This window comes from Podarcis pityusensis (genome assembly GCF_964106645.2).
Source record: "Podarcis pityusensis genome assembly, chromosome: 9".
Classification (NCBI taxonomy): domain Eukaryota; kingdom Metazoa; phylum Chordata; class Lepidosauria; order Squamata; family Lacertidae; genus Podarcis; species Podarcis pityusensis.
Window position 1 is genome coordinate 10,611,908 of NC_138034.1, and position 27,535 is coordinate 10,639,442.

General features: G+C 42.5%; 1 protein-coding gene across 7 annotated transcripts in view; it reads left to right on the forward strand.

Moving 5' to 3' along the window:
- Window positions 1-27,535, forward strand: part of LOC308484921 (uncharacterized protein) — a 50,975-nt gene that overhangs the window by 2,584 nt on the left and 20,856 nt on the right. Inside the window, exons 1-3 of one of the 7 annotated variants that reach the window (XR_013990166.1) lie at window positions 1,452-3,380; window positions 4,139-4,233; window positions 6,240-6,685. Coding sequence is in view for 1 of the 7 variants with exons in the window: in XM_081020213.1 (XP_080876339.1) it covers window positions 2,714-2,738; window positions 4,139-4,233 (120 nt within the window). In the remaining 6 variants the exon portion in view is untranslated. Of the gene's footprint in view, window positions 1-1,451; window positions 3,381-4,138; window positions 4,234-4,863; window positions 5,265-6,239; window positions 6,686-27,535 lie in introns of those variants that run through there. The other 6 variants (XR_013990167.1, XR_013990168.1, XR_013990169.1 and 3 more) reach the window with 6 other exon arrangements.

Consider the following 27,535-nt stretch of genomic DNA (forward strand, 5'->3'; position numbering starts at 1 on the left):
TTCTTATTCTACCCCTAAGCCTATTCATTACTTCCAAGAATTTTCTAATTATCTTATATTACAATATTTAGCTAAATATTCTTTAAATTTATTCCAATCCTCTTGTATCTCCTCTTCCTTCTGATCGCAGAATCTTCCAGTCAGGTCAGCCAGCTCCAAAAATTCCAACATCTTCATCTGCCATTCTTATATTGTTGGTATTTCTTGCGATTTCCAGTTTTTGGCTAATAAAAGTCTTGCTGCTGTAAAGGTACCCCTGCCCGTACAGGCCAGTCGTGTCCGACTCTAGGGTTGTGCGCCCATCTCACTTAAGAGGCCAGAGGTCACGTGGCCAGCGTGACGAAGCTGCTCTGGCGAGCCAGCACCAGCGCAGCACACGGAAACGCCGTTTACCTTCCCGCTATAAAGCGGTACCTATTTATCTACTTGCACTTAAGAGTGCTTTCGAACTGCTAGGTGGGCAGGAGCTGGGACCGAACGACGGGCGCTCACCCCGCCGCGGGGATTCGAACCGCCGACCATACGATCGGCAAGTCCTAGGTGCTGAGGTTTTACCCACAGCGCCACCCGCGTCCTTGCCGCTGTAGTGGCATACAAAAACAGTCTAGCATCTTTTTTGGGCAATTCCAGTCCTAGTATTCCAAGTAGAAAGGCTTCTGGTTTCTTAATAAATGTAATCTTCAACATTTTTTTCAACTCATTATAAATCTTTTCCCAGAAGTCTTTCACCTTGGGACACGTCCACCGAATATGATAAAAGGTACCTTCTTTTTCTTTGCATTTCCAACACTGGTTATCATTTGTATGATATATCTTTGCTAATTTCACCTGGGTTAAGTACCATCTATGCATCATTTTCATAATATTTTCTTTTAATACAGTTACATCAAATGCCAACAGTGTCCTTCAGCTCTCTATATTGGACAAACAGGCCAAACCTTACGCCAAAGAATAAATGGACATAAATCTGACATCAAGAATCACAAAACAGAGAAACCAGTAGGAGAACACTTCAATCTCCCAGGACATTCTATACAAGATCTCAAAGTAACTGTTTTACTACAAAGGAATTTCAGAAATAGACTGGAAAGAGAAGCTGCTGAATTGCAACTCATTACCAAACTTAAAACCATAGAGAGACCTGGTTTGAACAAAGACATTGGATTCTTATCCCATTATACATGACTAAGCCATTTCTCACCTTCTCACCCCTTGCCTTTTCCTGTAAGACCTATTACAGTCGTTAAGAGTCGTCAGCAGGCTCATCTCAGCTATCTGCCAATCTCCAATTCCCACCACCCTTCTGAGTAATACCCCTCCCCACCTTCTCACTATATAGAAGGATCTGGCAACTTCTGTTTCAGTGTATCTGAAGAAGTGTGCTTGCACACGAAAGCTCATACCAAGAACTAACTTAGTTGGTCTTAAAGGTGCTACTGGAAGGATTCTTTTAATACAGTACATGCAGTAAACTTAACCCCTTTCTTCCACAGCCTTTCCCAATCTTCCAAAATTATATTGTGTCCAATATCTCTTGCCCAATCAACCATCACAGATTTAACTTGTTTATCCTTTGTATGTCATTCCAACAATAAATTGTACATTTTGGATAGAATTTTGACATCGGTATCTAACAGTTCAGTTTCCAATTTGGATTTTTCTGTCGCAAAACCATTTTTTGAGACAGTCTTTAAACCTCTTTTGTTGACCACCAGCATTACACTTTCCATTTTTAATTTCGGAATAGAGTAGTTGCTTTGGAAGACGATAATCAGGCATCCTCACAACATGACCAGTCCAATGAAGTTGATGTTGAAGAATCATTGCTTTAACACTGGTGATCTTTGCTTCTTCCAGTACACTGGTATTAGTTTGCCTGTCTTCCCAAGTCATGTGTAACATTTTTCAGAGACGCCATTGATGGAATCTTTCGAGGAGTTGGAGATGGCATTTATAAGTGGTCCATGTTTCACAAGCATACAGTAAGGTTGGTAGTACAATAGCTTTGTAAACAAGCATTTTGGTTTCCCTGCAAATGTCCCGGTCCTCAAACACTCTGCACTTCAATCAGGAGAAAGCCACACTCACAGAGCTCAGCTGATGCTGGATTTCGGCATTAGTATTGGCCCTTGTGGAAAGATAGCTGCCCAGGTAGGAGAAGTGATTAACATTTTCCAATGTTACACCATTGAGTTTTATTTGTGGCGCTGCAGAGGGGTTATTTTGTACTTGTTGGTGCAGCACTTTGGTTTTTTGGTTGTTGAGTGATAGGCCAAGCTTTTCATAAGCTTCTGTGAAGATATTTAGAATGGTTTGGAGGTCATCCTCTGGGCGTGCACACACTACGTTGTCATCAGCATACTGAAGCTTATGATGGAAGTTACGGTAACCTTACTCTTTGCTTTCAGCCTGCTCAGATGGAATCTTTGGAGGAGTTCGAGAGTTGCACGCTGACCAATGCACAGTCTTCGCAGTAAGGCTCTGTTCCCATGGCATGAGTAGTCACAACGACCGGTAGATTCTTATCTGCTGCAGCCTTCATCCGCCTTCACAGCCGTTGTAACATACTGCTTGTTATCATCCTCTTGTTCTGCCGTTGAGGACTTATTGGATCATTCTTTGTCTAGCTCCTTCCCTTTGACCTTACCGCCTTGGGTGACCCTGCTGGGAGTACGAGATTCCCGACGGCTTCGCTCACAAGGGTCATAGGAACATGCAAGCCCGCTCACCACGACAAGGTGATGATCCAGCGACTGAGAGATGGAAGTCTAAAGCACTTTGACAATAACCAGGGGCTAGAGTTTTTTATTGTAAAATGCTTTTTTATTTTTGCCTTTCTGCCCTACAATGAGTCCCGAGGCACTCAGAAAACATAACAAATCTCAGCTTGTTGGCATCCGTCTGCCTCGAGACACAATGGAGTATGCCTCCTGGGGTGAAGTCAAGCCACTGCGGTAGCAGCCCTGAAGTAACTTCGAAGGGGCAGTATGTTGGGTTGCCCAGATAACAAGACTCCTGTCTCAGCCTCGCTGATATGGTCCAAAGGAAAGCAGAGCAATATGTTTGGCACCAACTTGGCTGCAGGAGTTGCCGGAAGGAGGCGCACAAGGTGCCATCCAACCGTCTTGGGCTCTACTCCAGATTTGTGTTGGGTTTATTCCTGAGCTTTTTCTCTAGAAGGTTTAGGACCAGAGTTTTCCTTCTCCTAGACGGGCTACCTTCCCAGTCTGGCAAGCTCTATCTGCCCCTCACTTGCTGCTACAGCACATGCAGTTTAATACTTTGTTTAATACTATGTTTCTACATACCACAGGGATGTTGATTTTAAAGAATGAAAGAAAAAAGAAAACATTATCAGAGTATGGTTACATAGATAAAACGTAAGGTTTTGCAAGGACAAGTACATCTGTACTCTCAATTTTTCTCATTTTTGTTGTGGGATGCGTATTTGTATCTCTGTATGTGTGCCAGTTTTAATACTCTGATTTGAATATGTTTAGATTAATATTGTGGTATGTCTTAGCAAGTCTATTAACAATTTATACTTCATTTTTTATAAAAAATGAATAAATGTGGAACACGCAGCTGTGATATCTTATGTATGATGTATAACTGTTCTCAATAATATTTCCTGTTTTGAACCTGAAAAGGCATGCAATCTGCTTTCGTGGTCCTGCCACTAATTTTCATACTACAGGAATATAATGTAAAAGCAGGTGTACATCTGCAGATATCAAGGATTTTGCCATAATCCTTGGAGCTAGAGCACCTCAGACCAATACACACACACCCCTGTGTGCATGTGTGTGTGTATATAACCAGTTCTCTCATATATATATAAAAGAACTGGACATATATATACCGCATTTTTTATTCATTCATACATATACATATACATATACATATATATATGTATAATGCATAATGTCTTAACAAGGCATTACACCTCCAGCATCTATCTGTCTTAGACAGTGTATTCCTATAAAGATGTTGTGGGGTCCAATATACCCAAAACATTACTTTTTTGCTGGATCAATCTAAATTTTAAATTGTAAGGAAACATCATGTATAGATTCTAAAATAATTTCCATTGCGTGGGTTGTGTAGCACATTTTAATTCCCCATTCCATTCCTTTAGCCACCTGTGAAGATCCAATGATGTCAGAGCAGAGGGTCCATAATTACACATCAACAGGTGTTGTGACTGAAGATAATGCCATTCAGCATTCACTGGTAAGTGATATTTAAAGTACAATATTGTATATGGTCCAAATTATTCAGCTGATCTAATATACAGCTCCCACGGTCAACATACTATCACATAAATTTGAAACCTCATCAATTATTAAACTGTTGTAATGTAAACATTATCTTTTCAACAGCCTGTACTTCCTTAAAGTTTCAGGAAGTAAGACATAACAGTACCTGAATTTAGAAATCACTAATCATCAAATTGGGACGTGGGTGGCACTGTGGGTTAAACCACAGAGCCTAGGACTTGCCGATCAGAAGGTTGGCAGTTCGAATCCCCGTGATGGAGTGAGCTCCCGTTGCTTGGTCCCTGCTCCTGCCAACCTAGCAGTTCGAAAGCACGTCAAAGTGCAAGTAGATAAATAGGTACCGTGGCGGGAAGGTCAACGGCATTTCCATGTGCTGCTCTGGTTCACCAGAAGTGGCTTAGTCATGCTGGCCACATGACCTGGAAGCTGTGTGCCAGCTCCCTCGGCCAATAAAGCGAGATGAGCGCCGCAACCCCAGAGTCGGTCACGACTGGACCTAATGGTCAGGGGTCCCTTTACCTTTAATCATCAAAATAGGTTTCTGTTTTCTTATATATTCTAATGACCTCTTTTAACTTCTCAGGTTCATTTATAATAATTGTCAGGGGACTGCCATCGGAACGGGAGAAAGCCAGGGGGATACAGAGAGCCTCTGCTGCTCCTGAGGAGCAACGCCTTGTCCAGCGGTGGAGAAAGCCACACCTCCAGTGGAGCAGAGTGGGAATGGGGCAGCCAAGCGAGGGGAGGGCTCGAAGATGCTACTGAGAGCCCAAGCGCCTCACCTAGCCCAGCTGGCCAGGCCCAGCTTATGCAGAGGGATGAAACGTAAGGAGGGAAGGCAGAGATTTTGGGGTGTCTAAGTTATTATGTTGGGGGAGAAACCGGAAGGGGCCACTCCCGGAATCTGCAAGTGACTGAGATGGACATGAACTTTCTGGTTCTGCACTATAAATAGTTTGCACAAATAAAAACCCGCTAAAGACAGGTCGGAGTCCTGCCTGGCTATCCGTGAGCAACCACCTCACCACCTGACAATAATGTTTTTTAAATCATTTTCTGGACCAGTAGAATGCAGTTTCAGTCTCCACTCTGAATCTGTCCCAGCTTCTTCTCCCTAGCAAAGCTTAGAAAGAAATGAATCAATTTTCCATGAGGGCAAGAAGCTGCTTCCCCTTTGCTCTCTCAGGGACACCACACATTATCAAATGTATTTCCCATCTTAATTATCTTAAAATATAGTCTAGAAGCTTGGAAATAAGTAGGTAGCATCACCAAACACCTCACTGGCTTCCAAACCCCCACTTTCCCTGACATACTGGCAAGGTTGTATTTTACTTCAGTTATCTCTATTTATGATCACTTCCAATTATTTTTATTCTCTGAGGCTTTAGCTTCCTCAGTAGTGCTCTTCAGTAGAAGAAAGGTGGCTCATTTTAATCCTGTTATCTTACTGCACATAAATTTAGTGAACTTATTTGTTTGAATATTAAATGTGTGTGTGTGTATCTACACACACATACACAGACCTGAGAAATGAAGTAGGATTAATGAATCTGAGATCAGAGTGTAAAGTAAAAAAAATATTAACATGCCTTATGCCTATATTTTTTGCATTGCATATTTGAAGTTTGGTGATATTTACCTAGCTGTTGATTGCAAGTCATAAGTGATGGTTGACAATTATGACCTGTTTCGTTTGTTGAGGTAACATATCTAGATCATCAATAATATCATCTATTGACATAAGTGAGGTATAGTGCCATGTTTGTCTTGCCATGTCAAAAATGGTGCCATTATGAAGAGAGTCTGATACTTTGTAGTCCTCTACATAGTATTATGCAGCTAGAGATATTTATTTATTTATGCTTTGATTTTTAAAAAGACCTAAAACATATAGAAATACAGTTATGGAATTCAAAAGTGGAGATAATCATTATTATTTTATTTATTTTTATACAGTCTTCCACTTTCCCCCGGAACTGGGATTCAAAGCGGCTTACAAAAATTAAAGCCAGTATGGATAAAACACTGATAACTAAAAGTATGCAAAGTAAAGGTAAAGGGACCCCTGACCATTAGGTCCAGTCGTGACCGACTCTGGGGTTGCGGCTCTCATCTCGCTTTATTGGCCGAGGGAGCCGGCGTACAGCTTCCGGGTCATGTGGCCAGCATGACTAAGCCGCTTCTGGCGAACCAGAGCAGTGCACGGAAACGCTGTTTACCTTCCTGCTGGAGCAGTACCTATTTATCTACTTGCACTTTGACGTGCTTTCGAACTGCTAGGCTGGCAGGACCAGGGACCGAGCAACGGGAGCTCACCCCATTGCGGGGATTCGAACCGCCAGCCTTCTGATCGGCAAGTCCTAGGCTCTGTGGTTTAACCCACAGCACCACCTGCGTCCCATCAAAAGCATGTGACAGATAATAGTTAAAATTAATTAAATTATAATATAATGTAAAAACAATTTTTTGTGACTTGTTTTATTTCAGAACCAAAACTGGTCTCTGCCACCTTAGGATTTCTCTCATTACTTGGAACTCAGAAGCCATCTTCTCTCTGGGTTCTTGCCCTCCTTATATTGTCTGAATACAGACTCTTCCTCTCTCTAGATACTAAACGAGATGGTCTCCTGTGAAGGGTGGTCCCATTAAGGAATTTCATGCTCAAAGCATCCGCATTTATCATTGCATGGTTGAAATGTAATGCTGCGTTCGGCAGTACCCATGTGCAAATTTTTAGTTTGTTAGTAATCAATCGTGGAGCTTTAAAATAATCAAAATCAATTAGAGAGAAACTTTGTAACACTAGTATGACAAAATGGTTTGTTTCAATTATACTAATGGGTCGCAGCTGGAATGAATTGATGGATTCCCCACTGAAATCAATGGAGCTGAGAATTGGCAGGAGCTCTGGAAAGCTTCTCAGGAACTGTGGCAGCGTTGGAGGCAGCACCCATAACAGTGCTCCCAGTGACCATCTGCAGCATTCTGCTTAAAATTACCTTTTAAAGAAACATAAGAATTGCTTTGATGGACCAAACCAAAGGTCCCTCCAGTGCTTCAGCCTGTTTCTAACAGCACCCTGTGGGAGGCTTTGGGGCATTCATGAACAGGGCATTTAAATTCATAGACTTTTGTTTGTTTGTTTCTCAGCCACAAGGGCCCAAACAGAGTCACAAAAGCATGAAAAAATTAAGGAAAGCAAAATACAGTGGTACCTCGGGTTAAGTACTTAATTCGTTCCAGAGGTCTGTTCTTAACCTGAAAGTGTTCTTAACCTGAAGCACCACTTTAGCTAATGGGGCCTCCTGCTGCCACCGCCCCGCCAGAGCACGATTTCTGTTTTCATCCTGAAGCAAAGTTCTTAACCCGAGGTACTATTTCTGGGTTAGCAGAGTCTGTAACCTGAAGCATATGTAACCTGAAGCGTGTGTAACCCAAGGCACCACTGTACACACAAACAGTCGTCTCTCATAATAAAGCATATCACCTCTTAGGATGCCTGGGATAATAAGATAAAGTCTTTACAGATCTCCTTTAAAAAGTCATATAGAATGGGATCTGGTTAATTTCCTTCTGGACAGAGTTAACATGATACAAGTGCCACCACTCAACTTCAGTGGCACCCAAAGCAGCATCTCTTCAGAGATGCAAGGTGGTGTGTGTGTACAGATAGAGAGCAGGTAGTCCTGTGACGCCTAAGATCTCTAGCCTCGAAAGGAAGCTGAGCAACTGCTATTCTGAGCCTATTAGATGAACATGTCTGAAGCACAACAGCAGTACATCAATGCTTTTGCCACTGTAATCTAAGAAACTGACATGAGCACCAAAATGTACCCATTTTACAAAAGGTGAAGATCAGAGCCCCATCCCCAAACAGCCAAAACATCTATAACCCCTGCAAAAAAAACCCCAGAAAAAATGAAGGCAACACTCACCCAGAAACCTTCAAATCAAACATTATCATCATCAACAATAAGAAATCAGAAGGGGCTGCCTTAAGATGTCTTCTGAATGTCAGGTAGTTGTTTATCGCTTTGACATCTGATGGGAGGGCGTTCCACAGGGCAGGCGCCACTACCGAGAAGGCCCTCTGCCTGGTTCCCTGTAGCTTAGCTTCTCGCAATGAGGGAACTGCCAGAAGGCCCTTGGCGCTGGACCTCCAGGCAGAACGATGGGGGTGGAGACGCTCCTTCAGGTATACTGGGCCGAGGCCGTTTAGGGCTTTAAAGATCAACACCAACACTTTGAATTGTGCTCGGAAACATACTGGGAGCCAATGTAGGTCTTTCAAGACCGGTGTTATGTGGTCTCGGCGGCCACTCCCAGTCACCAGTCACTTGTACAAAAGGGTGGCGTGGAAAATAATCATGTCACCAACCAGCCTAATTGGTTGCTGGTTCATTGTTGCTAATACGTTGGGATGGTATTCCTATCCTGCTCACAATCTACTGGAATGAATGGGAGCTGTGGATTGTCCATATTAGTTTAAAATAGTTGTAAACAAATACCACTCGTATCTGTGATCTTAGAATCATAATCCATGTCTCGTTTTTCATAAACATAAATGACTTTGTCATTTTGGAATGCAAATCTTGTTGTTCAATGCAATTATAATGGAGGCACAAATTCATTTCAAACTCTTCAGCCCTAATCAATCTTGGCAGACTAAATAAAGTATAAAAGTACATATGTTTAAAACAATATTGCCAGAAAATCCAGTTGTGGAACCACATGAAGAATGCAAGAGTATTTTTTTTATTTTTTAGATTTATATAATATTTTTCAAAGAAAATGTTTCACAACAATATACACCAAACCAATATAATATAATATAATATAATATAATATAATAATATTATATAATACAAATTTAAAACTAGATAAAAGCAAGCATTTCATTATAACTAAAAGCACAAAATACTACTAAAAGTAGCACCAGCTAACAGCAAGACATGGCCATAGCAAAAACTGGACACACCAATAGACTACAGTGGTACCTCGGGTTAAGTACTTAATTTGTTCTGGAGGTCCGTTCTTAACCTGAAACTGTTCTTAACCTGAAGCACCACTTTAGCTAATGGGGCCTCCTGCTGCCGCCGCGCCACCGGAGCACAATTTCTGTTCTCATCCTGAAGCAAAATTCTTAACCTGAAGCACTATTTCTGGGTTAGCAGAGTCTGTAACCTGGAGCATATGTAACCTGAAGCGTATGTAACCCGAGGTACCACTGTATCTGATAAAAGCAACAGTAGAAAGAGTAGGTCTTTAAGTCTCCTTTAAAGACAGCAAGTGATTGAGCCTGCATAACATGCAGAATCGAGTTCAATAACTGTGGGTTCTTCACCAAGAAGACACTGTTCCTTCTGCCCATCAACCCTACTTGTCTTTGTTGGTGCGCATCTAAGCAGAGCTTCTGAAGCTGATCTTAAGGCAGTAAGAGAGATTGATATTTTGCATAGGCAGCCTTTCAGGTAATCCTGTCCTAATCCATTCAGGGAAGCAAAAAACCCAATGATGTTGCGCAAATGACCTGTCTACACCAGTGCAAACCCTTAAGATGAATGTTCATCACTTCTATCTATGTGCACAGTCAACTAGTGTTGCACCCTAGGTGGGTTGTGCTGTGATGGCTCATCAATGAATAAACTAGTTTAGTGCAATAAGGTCTGTTAGACATCATGGAGTGATACAATGGGGAGCCAAACATGTGGTTGCCATTTTATGCAGCATCTATGTATTTAGCATATTGTCTAGTTTGACCATCATTCTCTTACTTTGTAACAGAATTTGAGATATCATATGGATTCGGATTATGGAAAAGAACTCTGCTTGAAAGATCTAGAGTTCTTAATTTTTCAATAAGCCATTGAAACTCCTCTTCCTTCTCCTCTTCCAGGCTATTACACACATATTCAGCCTGCTTTGCATTACTGGATGCTTCTATTGGCCGGCCTTATAGAGCTGTTGCAAAGGCTATTGTATTCTTGAATGTGAAGTGCCTTGAATATTGATTTGATATATTAATTAGTATAGTTATAATTAAAGCCACATTTATCATGCAGATGAATGCTATTTATAGAAAAGTGTATTGTTCTCTGCACTTATGTTCTAATTTTGACCTGCACTTATGATGCATTTATTTCCATTTGGTATTTAATCAGGTGCACAGATGGTGCTAAAGAGCAGGTAGAAGTGGTTAATAACCTGTGAAGTTTAGGCAATTTCCCTCTGCCTATTGAGGAAGCTAGTATGTTGAGTACATGAGATTCCTGTATGACAAATTTGCATTGCCACAATAGTTTTGAGTCAGTCACTCTGTGAAAGTGCTTGGTTCAGGTGCTCTGCAGCTCTGTCTGTTTCTACCTTCCCAGCACAACAGATGAATCATGCGATGCTCTGTATTTTTATTCATGCATACCCTACCTTTCTGCACCATGAATTCTTACGTCTTACTGACACCATCTGCTTCTTATGTCTAAACCAATTTATATTCCATTTCAGATGTTGTCCCCTATCCTCTTCTGCCTGACCTTGTAAATCCATCTCATGGTGTAGTCATATTAACAAATGCTTTCCTGAAACCTGGATGAATTATACTGATGGCTTCATCTTACCCATTCAATAATGTGTAGAAATGACCCTAATACATTTGTCACACATGATCTTCATTTAACTGGTTCATGCTGACCGACTCCCTACTAAATCATAACCTTAACTGAATTGCAATCTTCTGCTTTATAAATGTTTCCATTATCTTTTCCTCCATTAACATCAAAATGTAGAAGTCGGGGTTGCTGGATCTAGGTATCTTTCTGACAACCATAGAAGTCACTTGACAGTCTGCTGTGCTCTGTATAGACGCCAGGCCTCTTAAAGAAAAAATATTGAAGCCCTGCAAGGTGTAATAGTTGTATAAACGTTCACTGTAATGCATTAGAAACTGGTGGATTGCTTTACTGCTGGCATGAAGCGACACTGGGATGAATGACGGCACAGCCATTCACAATGTGGCCAAATTATTGCGCTGTACAGGATGTATATAGCTGCAGCTAAAATTCAGTTAGTTGATTAGATGAAAGTTTAAAATATAATGAAGACCAAGATACCAAATCAATTTGATCAGTAGTATAAAAATGTACTGGGAAAAGTACACTTTTATATTACTGATCAAATTTTCCCAGTAGTGATGTACGGAAGTGAGAGCTGGACCATAAAGAAGGCTGATCGCCGAAGAATTGATGCTTTTGAATTATGGTGCTGGAGGAGACTCTTGAGAGTCCCATGGACTGAAGAAGAAAAAGAAGAGTTTGGATTTGATATCCCACCTTTCACTCCCTTTAAGGAGTCTCAAAGCGGCTAACATTCTCCTTCCCCTTCCTCCCCCACAACAAACACTCTGTGAGGTGAGTGGGGCTGAGAGACTTCAAAGAAGTGTGACTGGCCCAAGGTCACCCAGCAGCTGCATGTGGAGGAGCGGAGACGCGAACCTGGTTCCCCAGATTACAAGACTACCGCTCTTAACCACTACACCACACTGGCTCACACTGCAAGAAGATCAAACCTATCCATTCTTAAGGAAATCAGCCCTGAGTGCTCACTGGAAGGACAGATCCTGAAGCTGAGACTCCAATACTTTGGCCACCTCATGAGAAGAGAAGACTCCCTGGAAAAGACCCTGATGTTGGGAAAGATGGAGGGCACAAGGAGAAGGGGACGACAGAGGACGAGATGGTTGGACAGTGTTCTCAAAGCTACCAGCATGAGTTTGACTAAACTGCGGGAGGCAGTGGAAGACAGGAGTGCCTGGCGTGCTCTGGTCCATGGGGACACGAAGAGTCGGACACGACTAAATGACTAAACAACAACAAATAAAAGTGTACAGAGAAAGCAGACTTGTGTCATCTTCATAGATGTCATTTAAGCAAGTTCTGTAAATCTAACACAAGTCTGGGGAGGAGAAGAGTGGATTTAAGGCCCATCTTGGCAGAGAAATCTGCCAGTGCATTAGAAGTGAGCAGCAAGTCCAAACTTGTTCTGAACGCGATAAGGAACCATAAAAATGTTAAGAGGGTGCTCAAGAGGGTGCTCTTGAGAAGGAACAAAAAGTTCATTGATATAAATGATGAACCATAAGAACTTGTGGAGAAGGGCAGAAAGGCAAGGGAGGGTTATTAAAAGGGAAATGACATAAGGTGAAATCCAGTGGTGTCACCTGCAGAATAGACTTCTGTTCATGCAACACAGTGCACCTTTCTTTCCTCCGAAGCCCCACCCCCAAATCTGCTCTAGGCAGCCAGGGGGATCATCTGGCGCAGACCAGGGGAATTGGGGCTGCAAGGGTAAAAGTCATTGCATGACTGGAAGTCCATTTGCATGTTGTTGGATGTCAACCTTAGAGATCCTACGTAAGAACAGCAACAGAAAAAAAGTACAAATTTTGCAGGATACCTGGGTTTCAGTTTGCTTATTGGTTTTTCTGAGGTTTGATTAGATACATAATTTCTTTCCTTTCCAAGTTTGAGGCCAATAAAACATTTTGTTCATTCAGCATATTATCAGCTTCACATACCTACCTCCTTAAAGGTGTTGGGTGGGCAAGTTTATGTTTCCAGTTTGTGGAATTGGTTGCAAACGAAAGCTGTCATTGGCAATATTTATATTTTTGGAACGTTAGAGACACTACATGCTGTTAGAGTTTTCAAGCTAAATAACTCTGGTATCCCTGCTGTGATAAAGGGCACTGTTTGGTTGTTTACTGTGATTTGTCGCAGTATGTTGAACATTTACAATTTTTACTTTTTTGAAAGTATGTGAAAAGGGAGCATATGCCTTTTAAAAAAACAAAACATCAAATAAATATGTGGCATGAATCCTGAAGAAACTTACATCAGTGTGGGACCCAGGTAGAAAAGAGGGTGGCAATGTTATCTTTTCAAATAATTATTTCTTCTAACCAGCAAATAGAGATACAGAAAGTCGTTCAGAGCTTGTAAATGCCAACAGTGACCAGCCACAAGTCAAGAATGTGCCATAAGTTAAGTCTAGAATATTTGGCTGCAACCAGCTCCACTTCACTGGGAGTAAGGCCCACTAAATTCAATAGGACTTCTGAATAGATATGGGGCAGATTCACACTTAAATTACATCTACCACACATTTAAAGCACATGAAGTAAAGCCCAAGAATCCTAGGAGCTGTATTTCCCCCCTGCACAGAGCTACAATTATTGTTGTTGTTTGGTCGTACAGTTGTGTCCGACTCTTTGTGACTCCATGGACCAGAGCACGCCAGGCACTTCTGTCTTCCACTGCCTCCCGCAGTTTGGTCAAACTCATGTTTGTAGCTTCGAGAACGCTGTCCAACCATCTCGTCCTCTGTCATCCCCTTCTCCTTGTGCCCTCCATCTTTCCCAACATCAGGGTCTTTCCCAGGGAGTTTTCTCTTCTCATGAGGTGGCCGAAGTATTGGAGCCTCAGCTTCAGGATCTGTCCTTCCAGTGAGCACTCAGGGCTGATTTCCTTAAGAATGGATAGGTTTGATCTTCTTGCAGTCCATGGGATTATTAAGAACAATTATTAAGAACCCTTAACAAACTACAGTTCTCAGGATTCTTTGGGAGAAGTCCAGTGCTTTAAAGGTGTCTTGGAAGTGTTTTAAATGTGTGGTGTGGATCTACCCCATGGGATTGCACTGTTATATGAGGACATGCCATCCTAGTGTTTACTACTGTACGTATGCAGCCCTGTCATATGCTCCAACCATTCGCCTGTTATATGCTCCAACTGTCCCTGTTAACTAGAATCAGCCTCTGTTTGTCCTTATTTTGCTTTTCGGATAAGGATTTTAAGAATTGTTTCTGTGTGTGATTCTTTTTTACTTCAGACTCATTACGCATTCTACCTCTTATACTGAGATAATACTGGCCTGCTTTACAGGTATCCTGTGTAGGGTTTACTAAGGTGGTTTTGAAACTAGGAAATGTACTGTTTTAAATGTTCCATAGTATATTGTTTTCCCAGTAGTGATGTATGGAAGTGAGAGCTGGACCATAAAGAAGGTTGATCGCCGAAGAATTGATGCTTTTGCATTATGGTGCTGGAGGAGACTCTTGAGAGTCCCATGGACTGCAAGAAGATCAAACCTATCCATTCTGAAGGAAATCAGCCCTGAGTGCTCACTGCAAGGACAGATCGTGAAGCTGAGGCTCCAGTACTTTGGTCACCTCATGAGAAGAGAAGACTCCCTGGAAAAGATCCTGATGTTGAGAAAGATGGAGGGCACAAGGAGAAGGGGATGACAGAGGACGAGATGACTGTATAGTGTTCTCGAAGCTACCAGCATGAGTTTGACCAAACTGCAGGAGGCAGTAGAAGACTGGCGTGCTCTGGTCCATGGGGTCACGAAGAGTCGGACACGACTAAATGACTAAACAACAACAACAACAACAACAACAAATATATTGCTATCTGAAACACACCTTCTCTACACTCCTTGATGTTACCAATGTGGATGCTCATGGTAAGACAGCCATTGGTTGCTAGTGCAGGAAAACAAAATCACCTGACATCATGTTCTAAGTTTAACCTGTCCTATGTTTCATCCCAGGGTTGATTGATGGATTTATCAACTCCCAGTTTGCCTCTCACATTAGATAATTAACTTGGGAGATAAGAGAGGATGATTAGCAATAGCCAGTTCCTAATAGCTACTTCACACATTCAAGTAATAGCTGCAATTATCACATGATAATGAGATGGAAGAATTATGAGAAACAGGATGATGCACTATTGCAGTACTAATATGCTGCTGGAATGCAGCCCAAATGCTCTCTGTTATGGCGCTGATGCCACTGAAAGAGGCCAGGGATCCTGGTGACTCAATCTGAGCCATCAGTTTGAGAGTCAAATCTTACATTATGGGGATGGCATGGTTACTGATCCACCATAACTTCAGAAACATGAAGGAGTGTTCCTCCCTGTTATGTTTTGCTTGGTTCCTATAATCTGAAAGATAAACCCTTCTCAAAGTCACACACCCATGTCATGTACATTATAGTAAAGGTAAAGGGACCCCTGACCATTAGGTCCAGTCGTGACTGACTCTGGGGTTGCGGAGCTCATCTCGCTTTATTGGCCGAGGGAGCTGGCGTACAGCTTCCTGGTCATGTTGCCAGCATGACTAAGCCGCTTCTGGCAAACCAGAGCAGCGCACGGAAACGCTGTTTACCTTCCCGCCGGAGCGGTACCTATTTATCTACTTGCACTTTGACGTGCTTTCAAACTGCTAGGTTGGCAGGAGCAGGGACCAAGCAACGGGAGCTCACCCCGTCGCAGGGATTCAAACCGCCGACCTTCTGTTTGGCAAGTCCTAGGCTCTGTGGTTTAACCCACAGCGCCACCCGCGTCCCTTTTATGTGCATTATACAGCCACTCAAAAATTGAATTTCTTTGTGGTGGCACCCAGAATGTGAAACACCCTTCCTTTGGGAGTTCCATAGTCTCCCATTCATTATTATTATTATTATTAATTAATTAATTAATTAATTAAATTTGTATACCGCCTCATACCCTCAGGTCTCAGGGCGGTTCACAGTGTCTGATTAAAAGCTTTTTTTATCTGCCCAAACCTTAATGTGCTGGTGAAAAAAATATGCAACTTTCTTACAGATTTTATTGGTATTAATGTGAATCTTCATTGACTGATCACTAATTTAACTGTTCCTTGTTTTTATTTTTATGCATCATATCACTGTTTTTTATGTTTGCAATCTCTCTCCCTGCCTCCACTGACCTGGGATCAGGAAATGCAATGGGCAGGATGGAAATTTACTAAGTAAATAAAATTTCTAAATACTTTTTGACATAATTACGATAATTTAAATAAAACATATCTCACCTTAATGGGGAATATTGTAATCGGGTGACCTTTGTTCCTGTTCAGTCTGCTTTCCAGGTGCCAATAACAACTGATGGACAACTTTTTAAAACTAGACTTGGACCAGATGACTGTTGGTTTTTTGTTAGGTATATAAAAGGAGAATTTCCTTGGATGCCTAGATCCAGGTTTGGGGCAAGTCCTCTTTGGTGAGAGAAGCGCAGCAGAGATTTAAAATCCCACAATATATAGCAAAGTAAAGGCCTTTAAAACATCCCTTTCTAAGCTGCTTCCAAAGTTTTCCACTTCCCATAGCATAGAAAGAGATTGTGCATTTGGTAAGTTAAAAATGGTTTCCTCATAAACTCTTCAAAGATCAGATTCATATATCTTCTACTTATATCTACTTGATGCAAACACTGATGTTAGTTTTCTTGCTGTCAGTGTTATGCCTCCATTTTGTTTTGCACAAAGAATTTGAGTTCTTTCAAGGATTCCATTTTAAATTTGCTGTATTGTTAATACTGAATAGCCTTTTTGTTCAGGGTTGGGAAGTGGAAGAAGAGAAGGCAAGGCAAATAAGCCATGGTCCCAATTCCACTTGCCTTCCAGAACATTACATCTCCGGAAACTGTAGATTGCAGACAGCTCTCTGGCATGCTCTTGAACTGATGATGTTGTCTGTACAGAAACAAGCTTACAGGGATGCCAGTAGAAATGACCTCTGTTTTTTTGCTGTGTGGCAATGTCAAAAGTTGTTTTGAAATATTTCATCCCCTCCCTCCTCTTTTTAGGTTAAAATATGTCCACTAAGCAAAGGACTCAGAGGGAAAATAGAATGTTTTATGTTACACTTACAATTTAAAAACCCCAACCACTGTAAAAATGAAGCCTAACTTACATATCAATTCCAAATTATCTTGGGAAGAGTTGGGACATTGATCAGCTGACTAATCAAACTTTCATCTAGCTCAGGACCAGGTTTCTTGAGAGCATAGCTGTCAACTTACAAATTTGAAAATAAGGGACCAGCAGCCTCGAAAATAAGGGATCAGCAGCCAAAATAAGGCATTTTTCAACTTCTGAGCCCCTCCGAGCCAAAGGCAGAAAGCCCAGCTAACAGCCAAATGAAGCCTCAAGCGGTGGTTCCCACAGCGCAGCAACCCGGAAAAGGGGATGCAGCAAGGAAAACCACCATCACCTCTCCGCTGGGAAGCGCTGAGCAAAGGCGAGTCCCCAGGTAACGCGGCTGATTTGATCAGCACATGCATGCAAGCTCCACCCCCCAGTCGTTCTTAGACTCCTTATTGGGTGAGCAACGCATCCAAGCAACACAGTTGGAGCCTCCCTCCTCCCTGGCTGGCAGGGAGGGAGGGAGAGGAGCTGCTTCCTTTGAAACACAGGAAATTTAAGGGACATCATCAATAAGGGACAGCAGTGGGACACGGCGCTGGGATAAGGGAGTTTCCCACCAAATAAGGGACGGTTGACAGCTATGCTTGAGAGACTATTATACCTTCTACACCAGGAGGTCACTACGCTGATGAGATTTCTCAGCCCATATCACAGACTTACATTTGCATTTACAGTATATGTAGATTGTACTATAGGTCTATGCCTTGAGTCTTTTCAGTACCTCAACCACATTTAGCTCACCATCCTTACCCCAGTACCTATGCATGCATGAGAGCTGCAATCTAATGTATGGTTATTCTGCAAGAAACTCCACATAAATCAATAGGACTAACAGTCCTGTCCCTGAGTTCTTGCATGTTGGCAGATGTAGACTGTGCATGCCTTATGCGGGGGCAGAGAGCATGATCACTGTGTCTCACAGTAGGTGTTGTTAAGGGATGCTGTGGGAGTTGCTAAATTCTCTTTTGTTTCTGCTGGTATTGTTTTGCTTTTATCATACGATGTTATGGCGACGCAGCGTCTGCCAGCACAGAAGGACCATCGGATTGACCTGCTAATTCTGAAGAAATATGTTAAGAATCAGGGCATCAAGCTCTTGTTATCCAGCTAATAACAGACTATTAATAGCATTCAGCTATTGATAAATCCACCAGAGGGAGCTCCCACGGACCTCTAAATATAGGAGATGTTGTATATTAAAATAGGCAAAAAAATAAAATCAGAATGAAAGGTTGCTTATGCAAAAGAATGTTCTTTGCAGCTCTGCCCAATGTGAGTCTATTGTTTGTTTTATATTTCTAGCATTCCAAACTAATGGGGTTTGTTTATGCTATAATATTTGAGCTTTTGCAGCATAATCCTACACATCTTTTACTGATTCCATTGTCTTACTGCCAAATAAATATGTGCAGGATTTTAACCTAATATTAGTTTCATCATCATTATCTTTTTAAAACCAAAACAATTAGAATAAAATTAAAAGACACTTCTGTATAATAAATTAGCAAAGGAATACAATTCAGAATAATTTAGATTCTAATAAAAATATGTATGAATTATTACAAATTATTGAGCATGATCCAGCTAAAGGTAAGCACTTTGAAGAGTAAAATGCCTGTTATAGTTATGGCCATTTAATTTCATATAAGAGAGCGAAGCATGTGCTCAGTGGAGCTTTAAAGCACTTACAGTTGAATTACGTGTAAAAAAAAATTGGAGCACTAGTAAATAAAATTAAGCTTTTTATGAGACTGACATTATGGAGGAAATTATTTGGTGTTGCCCAGATAGATGTACCAGGTCTTTGTCGCTAGAGATTTCTGGGCAATTTATTTGATATTTGTAGTCCATTTCAGGATAAATAATCATAAGAAGGAAAACAGTGGTTTTGAAGTTTCCCATCAATGGCAGAATGAGCAGACACACAGGTCAGTCACCTGGTCACAGTCTTCCCTTACTATCCATTGTATTTCTATTTAAATTACAGTAATTATTTCCTAATTTGCATATATATATCTTAGATTCTAGAGGGTGGCGTGGGCTCCCAAACTCTTCCCCTTCTGCTGCAAGAAGCTCAGGTCAGGGGGGAGGATTGTTTCATCTTGGAAGCTGAAATGCTTGTGTTGATAGAACGATTGCCCTGCAGCTACTGTACTTTGAATTCTGTAACTTGCTGTGGCCACATCCACTACTGCCATGCAACCCTCTGCAGGTTGGCCAATAGCTCATGCAGCCCTCGGATTTAAAACTGTTAGCTACCCCGCCTTACAATATGCATTATTTTTATTTTTTGCAAATCTGCATAATGAATTTCTTCTTTTTAGGAGTCCCTAAGTGGCCACCTAGGGGATGTGGGTGGCGCTGTGGTCTAAACCACAGAGTCTAGGGCTTGCCGATCAGAAGGTTGGCGGTTCAAATCCCCGCAACGGGGTGAGCTCCTGTTGTTTGGTCCCTGGTCCTGCAAACCTAGCAGTTTGAAAGCACGTCAAAGTGCAAGTAGATAAATAGGTACCACTCCGGCGGGAAGGTAAACACTGTTTCCATGTGCTGCTCTGGTTCGCCAGAAGTGGCTTCATCATGCTGGCCACATGACACGGAAGCTGTACGCCGGCTCCCTCGGCCAATAAAGCGAGATGAGCACCGCAACCCCAGAGTCGGTCACGACTGGACCTAATGGTCAGGGGTCCCTTTACCCTTTACCTTTAAGTGCCCACCCTAGGGGACGCGGGTGGCACTGTGGTCTAAACCAAGGGCTTGCTGATCAGAAGGTTGGTGATTCAAATCCCCGCAACGGGGTGAGCTCCTGTTGTTCGGTCCCTGCTCCTGCAAACCTAGCAGTTCGAAAGCACGTCAAAGTGCAAGTAGATATATAGGTACCGCTCCAGCGGGAAGGTAAATGGCATTTCCGTGTGCTGCTCTGGTTTTGCCAGAAGCGGCTTAGTCATGCTGGCCACATGACCCGGAAGCTGTCTGCGGACAAACACCGGCCAGTAAAGCGAGATGAGCACTGCAACCCCAGAGTCGTTCGCAACTGGACTTAACTGTCAAGGGTCCTTTATCTTTACCTTTAAGTGGCCACACTAAATAGATGCTGAGGTACTCTTCCGCTGTAGAGTTGTATTCCAAGTACCAGCAGTCAATGGATTCTAGCTCAACTGTTCATTTTATTTGGCTAAAGTCAGCTTGCTTAATTTTGCTCCCAGCTTTGGTTGAAGATAAAGCCTTCATGTAATAACAGGCTGAAAATTAAGCTTCAAGCAAATTATCTTTGGGGATTTGGAGGGATCTTATCTAGTTGGGAATTAATCCACATTGCTTGTTTTAGGGCTTTATCAGTCCCTCTGAGACTGTTGAAAAAGGAACTGTTTCCCAGAGTGGTACACACACGCCACCATAATGCACAATTGCTGATGAGAACAATAGGCACTTGAATATTTAAACTGCACACTAAGAGCAGCTGGCAAGCACCATACCAGGGCTTATAACAGAAAAATTTCCCAAACTCTAAAAGCTCCGTTGAAGACCTGGTGTGATTTTTCTTTCCCTACCACAGTGCTGAATCAGTAGCAGGAGAAGCTATATCTAGTGGAATTTCTTCTCCTTCTAGTTGATTCTCTCAGTCACCAAATCAGGAAATACTAATTCTATGAGGTTAAGTGATACAGTGATCAGGTTCAAAGGAGAACGGGCTTGCAAACTATTTAAGGTATAGCTTTTTAGGTACACCTTTTCATATCCTTGTGTGACAAGCAGCACCTGCCTACCATCTCTCTCCTGCACGAATACTTAGCAATGAGAGGCAAAATGGGTATATTTGGGGAGAATCTGGGGTTCTAGAAGAGTCTGTTACCCATGTTATCAATCACTTTTTACATCAACAAACATAATATAACCTTTGCATGACTTCAGTTTTTGAACTGCCCAAACATTCTTTTCGAACTTCCCATTTTCCCTTGTAAATACCATATTTTTCGCTCTATAAGACGCACCCAGCCATAAGACGCACCTAGTTTTAGAGGGGGAGAACAAGGAAAAAAATATTCTCTCCCTCTCTGTGCAGTGCCCCTTCAGCGAAGGGGCAGGAGAAGCGGAGCCGCTTCCATTTCTCCTCCCGCTTCGCGGGGCGCTGTGCAGAGAGGGAAAGCTGTGCAGCACCTCTCCAGCGAAGTGAAGCCAGGAGAGCAAGAGGGATCGTTGCGCACCGACCCCTCTTGCTCTCCTGGATTCAGCGAAAGCAACGCGAAGCCTCCGGAGCTCAGCGGGAGCAGTCCCGCTGCGCTCCAGAGGCTTCACGTTGCTTTCACTGAAGCCATGGAGCCTGCATTCGCTCCATAAGACGCACACACATTTCCCCCTTACTTTTTAGGAGGGGGGAGTGCGTCTTATAGAGCGAAAAATACGGTACCCATTTGGGGTGTGGCTGCCATTAAAAAACAACCTGCCCCTATAGACTTATGTGCAAGCATAGATGATAATGATTTTATAAATGTAAGTGGTTGCTATGATCTTGGTAGATGCTAGAGAATATGTCTGGGTAAAGAAGCAAATGCTCTTGCCTTTATTGTAAATAGCTTAATGCTTGTCCTGCTTTTCTTTTTCTTGGCCTCATCTTCGAGTATAGTATTACACAACCTCTGCAGAAACTGATCTTATAAATTTAAAACTGAGAAAAATGACTGTGTGTTAGTGGGGAGGAAAAACAGGAAAGTAAAGTCTCTGTGGAAGAACTAGAGGGACTGAGAACCTTGAAGAGAATGTTTTTTGATTTACACTGTTATAGGAGATTCTATTCTCTATTTAAAGATGTATCTTTAAATACGGCGTTAAGCTTAGAAACGTCTTTCCTTTCTTTGTCTCATTAGACAACAAAGTCAAGTTGTACTGCTGAGAATGCAGGAGGAACCGAATATATGTTCTTATTCCAAACAAAGAGCAATAGAGACATCATGACTCACTAGTTGATGCCAACCTTTTGTGTCAAAAGGACTGTTCAACCTAGCCAGCTTTATAGCTGGAACTGTTTCCCACATTAATGAATACAATGTTTACTAAGTTCTGACTTGGATAGTTCCTAAACCTTTGAGGAGTAGGGGAGAAGCCAGAATTTTGCCAGGGGTAACTTTTGCCTCCTATCATAGCGCTGCAATAAAGAAATAGAGACTTCTAAGGAAACCTCACACCCCTCCCATACAAGAGCGATTCTACACTTTACTCAGAATGAAGCTGGAAATGATAGAGAGTTCTGAACTGTACCACTTCAAAGCCCCTGTGAGAGTCGAGATCACATTTTTGAATACTCCCTTAGATAAGAAACTCTGTAGGATATAGTAAGCCATCACATCAAATAACTTCTTCATGTGCTAGGCTTGTGATGATTTGAGCGGGAAGATGTTAAAAAGTATAATTTTCCTGCAATCTAAAGTGATGCCATCCAGAATTCTACAAACTCAGGCTGCCACTTCATTTCTGTATTACTTGGGAAATGACTGTATGGCTTGAGACGTGATCACACACACCCTTCGCAGGATGAGGACCTTGAAATCCCAATGCATACAACATAAAAAGTGGCAGCCTGGTCTAGCCACTTTTTGGCAATGGACCATAGCTCAGTGGTGAGGCACATGTTCTGAACACAGAGGTCCCCAGGTCCAATCCCCTGTTACCACGAATTACAAGCATCAGGTAGCAGGTGATACGCATGTAGCAAGTGATAAGATCCCAGAGAGAGCTGCTACCGTCCAAATAAACAATACAGGGCTAGATTGACTAATGGGCCAATATGGTATTGGGCAGCTTCTGGTCATGAGAAAGGTCACATTTCTAGATACCCTAAATGACTGCACCTTATAACAGTTGGGCATGGAACTGACCAGAGGGGAGGTGACCCTGGATTTAATCATAAGTGGGTGCACTGTGAGATGTTAGTGTTGGTAAATTGATTGGAAGCAGTGACCATGGTGCTATCAGAGTTATAATCTATGTAAGTGGGCAATTGCCAACATAGTCCAACATTTGGCTTCAAAAGAGGCAAGTTCTCAGAAATGAGGGGACTGGTAAAAAAGAAAGGAAAGGAAAGGTTGAAAGGAAAACCACATGGATAGAAGTTCAGTGAGAATGCATACTGCAGATCAGGACAAATACCCACCAAGTCCAAGAGGATACCAGCCAGCCAGCAAAATCAATGGTGCTTTTAATGGCAAAAAGGCTTCCTTCAGAAAATGGAAGTAAGGGCCAGCACCAGGCTTCAGGGGTCTTTGGCACATTCTTACCAGTAACCCTTCCTGCCTCCTAGCCTTGCCTCCAATCCTCCCCCCACCCACAAACACCCACTTACTTTAAAAAAAAACATTATTGCTGCAATTTTGGTGGCAGCACTGCTGGCTTCTCTGCCACCTCCGTTGGCACTTGGGTTCTAAGAAAGAATCAAGGGGATCCTTCTTTTCAGAACAGAAGGAGAATAAGATAGATATGGTACATTGTGTGAGATGGCCAGAATAATGTGCCACCACTGCAGTGAGACTTTCAAAACATGGATGGTTATTTTTCAAGTTGCTCCAAATACGAGGCTTTGAGAAAGGGCCTTCTCAAAGTCCAGGTGAGACATGGAGGTAGAGGGTGGAGCCGGACCCAGCAATGAATATGTGGGCAGAAGGCTTGGCCCTCCACCCATTCTTGATTTGGCCAACCCATAGCTGTCAACCGTCCCTTCTTTGGTGGGAAACTCCCTTATCCCAGTGCTGTGTCCCGCTGCTGTCCCTTACTGATGATTTCCCTGGGTTTCATGCTCGCCTGGCTCAGGAGGGAAGCAGCGGCTCGGGTCGAGAAAGCGCGCACGAGCTGCCGCGTCTCCATCTCTCCCTTTTCCCCCTCAGGAGCGCGTCGTGAGGAGATGGGTGGCGGCGGGCGGGCAGGCAGCTCCTTTCTTGCGAGACTTCTGCCGTGCTGCCAGGGGAAGCTGGAGGCGGCGGCGGCTGAGGAGGTGGCCTGAGGGAGGAGGAAGAGGAGGTGATTGGGAGGGACGCAGAAGGGCGGTGCTTCAGCGGCTGCCACGGCGCCGCAACCACCTCATGCCAGGCCCGTGGGCGGCGTGGGCGAGAGTCTCTCTCCCTCCCTCCCTCTCTCTCGGGTGGGGAAGGGCCGATGGAACTCCTTGCGCCAGGACGACGGCAGCCCCGACGTGCTGCTTAGCATCCCCTCCAACCAGTGCAGCATCTTAATGTAGTGATTTTTTCCTCTGCATCCCTTTCATAACTCTATTTTTATAAATCATTTGTCCATCCATAGTTCAAATTTTTACTACAAGTTTTCTGTCAATCCTACCAATGTATGTAACTATTTACAATAGCTTTTCAACTAAATTATAAACTTTCCCCATTCTTTATTAAAGAGGTCCTCTTCCTGGTTGCTAATTCTGCCTGTAAGCTTTGCCATCTCGACGTCGTTCATCAGTTTTGTCTGCCACTCTTCTTTGGTTGGAGTTGTAGATCCTTAGGATCATCTAGTCCAAGCCCCTGCAAAACACAGTCAGTCGCAGCCAAAGCAGCATGGCTCCATCAGTGGTGGATTTCTGTATAAGCTAAGCAAAATCCCTTATTTTGGCTGCTGGTCTCTTATTTTCAAATCTGTAAGTTGACAGCTATGGGCCAACCACTGGTGCTAAGTCTGATGGAAGTCTTGCCCAGATAAGAACTAAAAGGAGCACAAACTTTTTCAAAAGAAATGCAAGCAGACAAAAAGACTTTTTAAAAAAGAATATAACATTGCTAAAAACATTGTGAAAGCAGGAAAACCAGCTAGCAAGGTGGATGATGAAGTAAAAGGTGTGCTAAAGGAGGAAAATGAAATTGCAGAGAAGCTGAATGAAGGCTTTGCATCTGTCTTCATTGTGGTTGATGTAGGGCAGGTCCCTGGACTAACCTTCTCTGGATGAGAGCCTGAGGAACTGAAGCAAACTGTGGTGACAAGACACAAAGTTCTGGGCCTTAATGACAGAATTTTAAAAATGAACAAATCATCAGGTCTGGAATCCACCCCAGAGTTCTTTAAAAAATCAGATGTGAAACTGCTAACAAAAACGCCTTACTTGTTGTCACCAACATCAGCTTCCACACCTGAGAACTGGACAGTGGCCAACATAGCAGACATTTTTGAAAGGGAGCTGGGAGTATAGACTCTGGTTAGCCTAATTACTACATTGGGAAAGCAGTAAAGTGGCCAAGTTTGCTAATAGGTATGGGGAAGGAATTTGGTTCAGTTCACGTTTTAATGCAAACCTACCTAATTTGCACTCGCCCAAAACAATATGCAAACTGAAAGATAGCTATGCTTTGAATTGCACACTTCTTTGAATTTCACAGTGCAACAGAACACTGTGTACAAAAATGCATATGCTAAGAGAAATTGTGAAGTAAACAACCCTGTTACCATTTTGGGGAAGGGTGGTGTGTAAATATAAGGTGAAGGTAAAGGAACCCCTGACCATTAGGTCCAGTCGTGACCGACTCTGGGGTTGCGGCGCTCATCTCGCTTTATTGGCCGAGGGAGCCGGCGTACAGCTTCTGGGTCATGTGGCCAGCATGACTAAGCCACTTCTGGCGAAACCAGAGCAGCGCAAGGAAAGGCCGTTTACCTTCCCGCCGGAGCGGTACCTATTTATCTACTTGCACTTTGATGTGCTTTTGAACTGCTAGGTTGGCAGGAGCAGGGACTGAGTAACGGGAGCTCACCCCCTCACGGGGATTCGAACCGCCGACCTTCTGATCGGCAAGTCCTAGGCTCTGTGGTTTAACCCACAGCGCTACCCGCGTCCCATGGTGTGTAAATATATTAATAGATAAATAAGTTCTAAGGCAGACTATTTGGTTTGATCCTGCAAGGCTCGTATTATATTCTTAGGGATTTAAGTATATTTTTCCTGCATAAAATGCTTCGGTGTTCTCATTCCTGGGTTTAAAAACTACACCAAAATGTTTGGTGAAATGTAAGGTGTTGATGAAATGTCGGCCAAAGGAAGCAACGAGAGTAGCAGAGAGAGTAATGCAAAGAGAAATTACAGCAGCGCGACAGTGATGGCAAGGGAGCCATCTTGCAGAATATGTCACAGCTGTGCCCTGTGCAGCTGTGCAAGTTATTTTGCTCCCCTAATTATAGGACTGCGCAGGATGTTCATTAGGCATCAGCCACCCCCTCTTAGTCACAGAAACACTGTGGATTCTCAATATGCTGTACAAAGTAGGAATGGTTCTTTCCGTAAGGGGGCTAATGTGTTAAGGGATGTTAGTCTAAGCAATTCTGAAATATGCCACGGGTCTGCAAAATATAGTTTGCCCTGGTCTCCAAAAGAAGTAATTTTGCTGCATAAAAAAAAGAAGTAAAATAATATTTATAATGTATTCATATTTTGTTATTCACATTTTTGTAAGAGTTTCAAATATGTACAAATAACATACACAGCCATTTCCAGCGAGGGAGTTGTGGTTTTATTTTGAAGCGAAAACAACAAAGAGCCCCGTGGCACCTTAAAATCTAACAAATTTATAAAGGCATAAACTCACTGACCACAATCTGCTTCATCTGTTCCAGTCTATGCATGGTATTCAGTGCTAGTCCTTGTCAGACTAGACCCGCTGAAGTAAATGGACATGACTAATTTAGGTTCATTAATTTCAGTGGGTCTACTCTTGAGTAGAACATCTTTGAATCTCTTTCAAGGTTCTAAACCACTTATGGTTTAAATATGTATAATTGGAGCTAAATTATTTATATGCATCTTCTAGGGCTGCAACATTACACTGCAATCCAGGCATGTTTACTCAGAAGTAAACCCCAGTGAGTTCCATGGGATTTACTCCCACATAAATGTGTATAGAATTGCAGTCTTAATCATCTTACTATTAACAATTATCAGAGTGTTGAACCCTTTCCTTTTATAAACACCTCTTTACTGTTGAGTCCTTCCTTCGATTTTTTAAAAATTGATATACTGTGTGTATAAACATTTAAAAGTTTATAAATGTGTACACTTTGCAGTAAATATGGTTCCTAAAGCAACTTACAATTAAAATTCACCAGGAGAAACAAAACAAATAAACAAACAAAGGTGTGTTATGTATGATGGAGAGAGGAAGTGGGATGATATTTTCCTTTTGAACTCAATTTTTTGAGTTGCCACTCTGTGCTTGGTTAGATTATTTCTTCCATGTATTTTTCACTAAAGCAAATTGCCAAATCTTCTCTCGCACAAAACAAACAGTATTCTGATGACAAAAGAGAGTAGTATAGCTTTATTTCGACACAACTTCAATTTCTACACAACTTCAGCAAATACTGGGGCATCTGTTACAGCTTGGAGTAATACTGAAAAACTGATGGCTGCCAGATTTTGAAGGGATCGTTTTAGGTGTTAGTCTACAGCAGGGGTCAGCAACCTTTTTCAGCCGTGGGCCGGTCCACTGTCCCTCAGA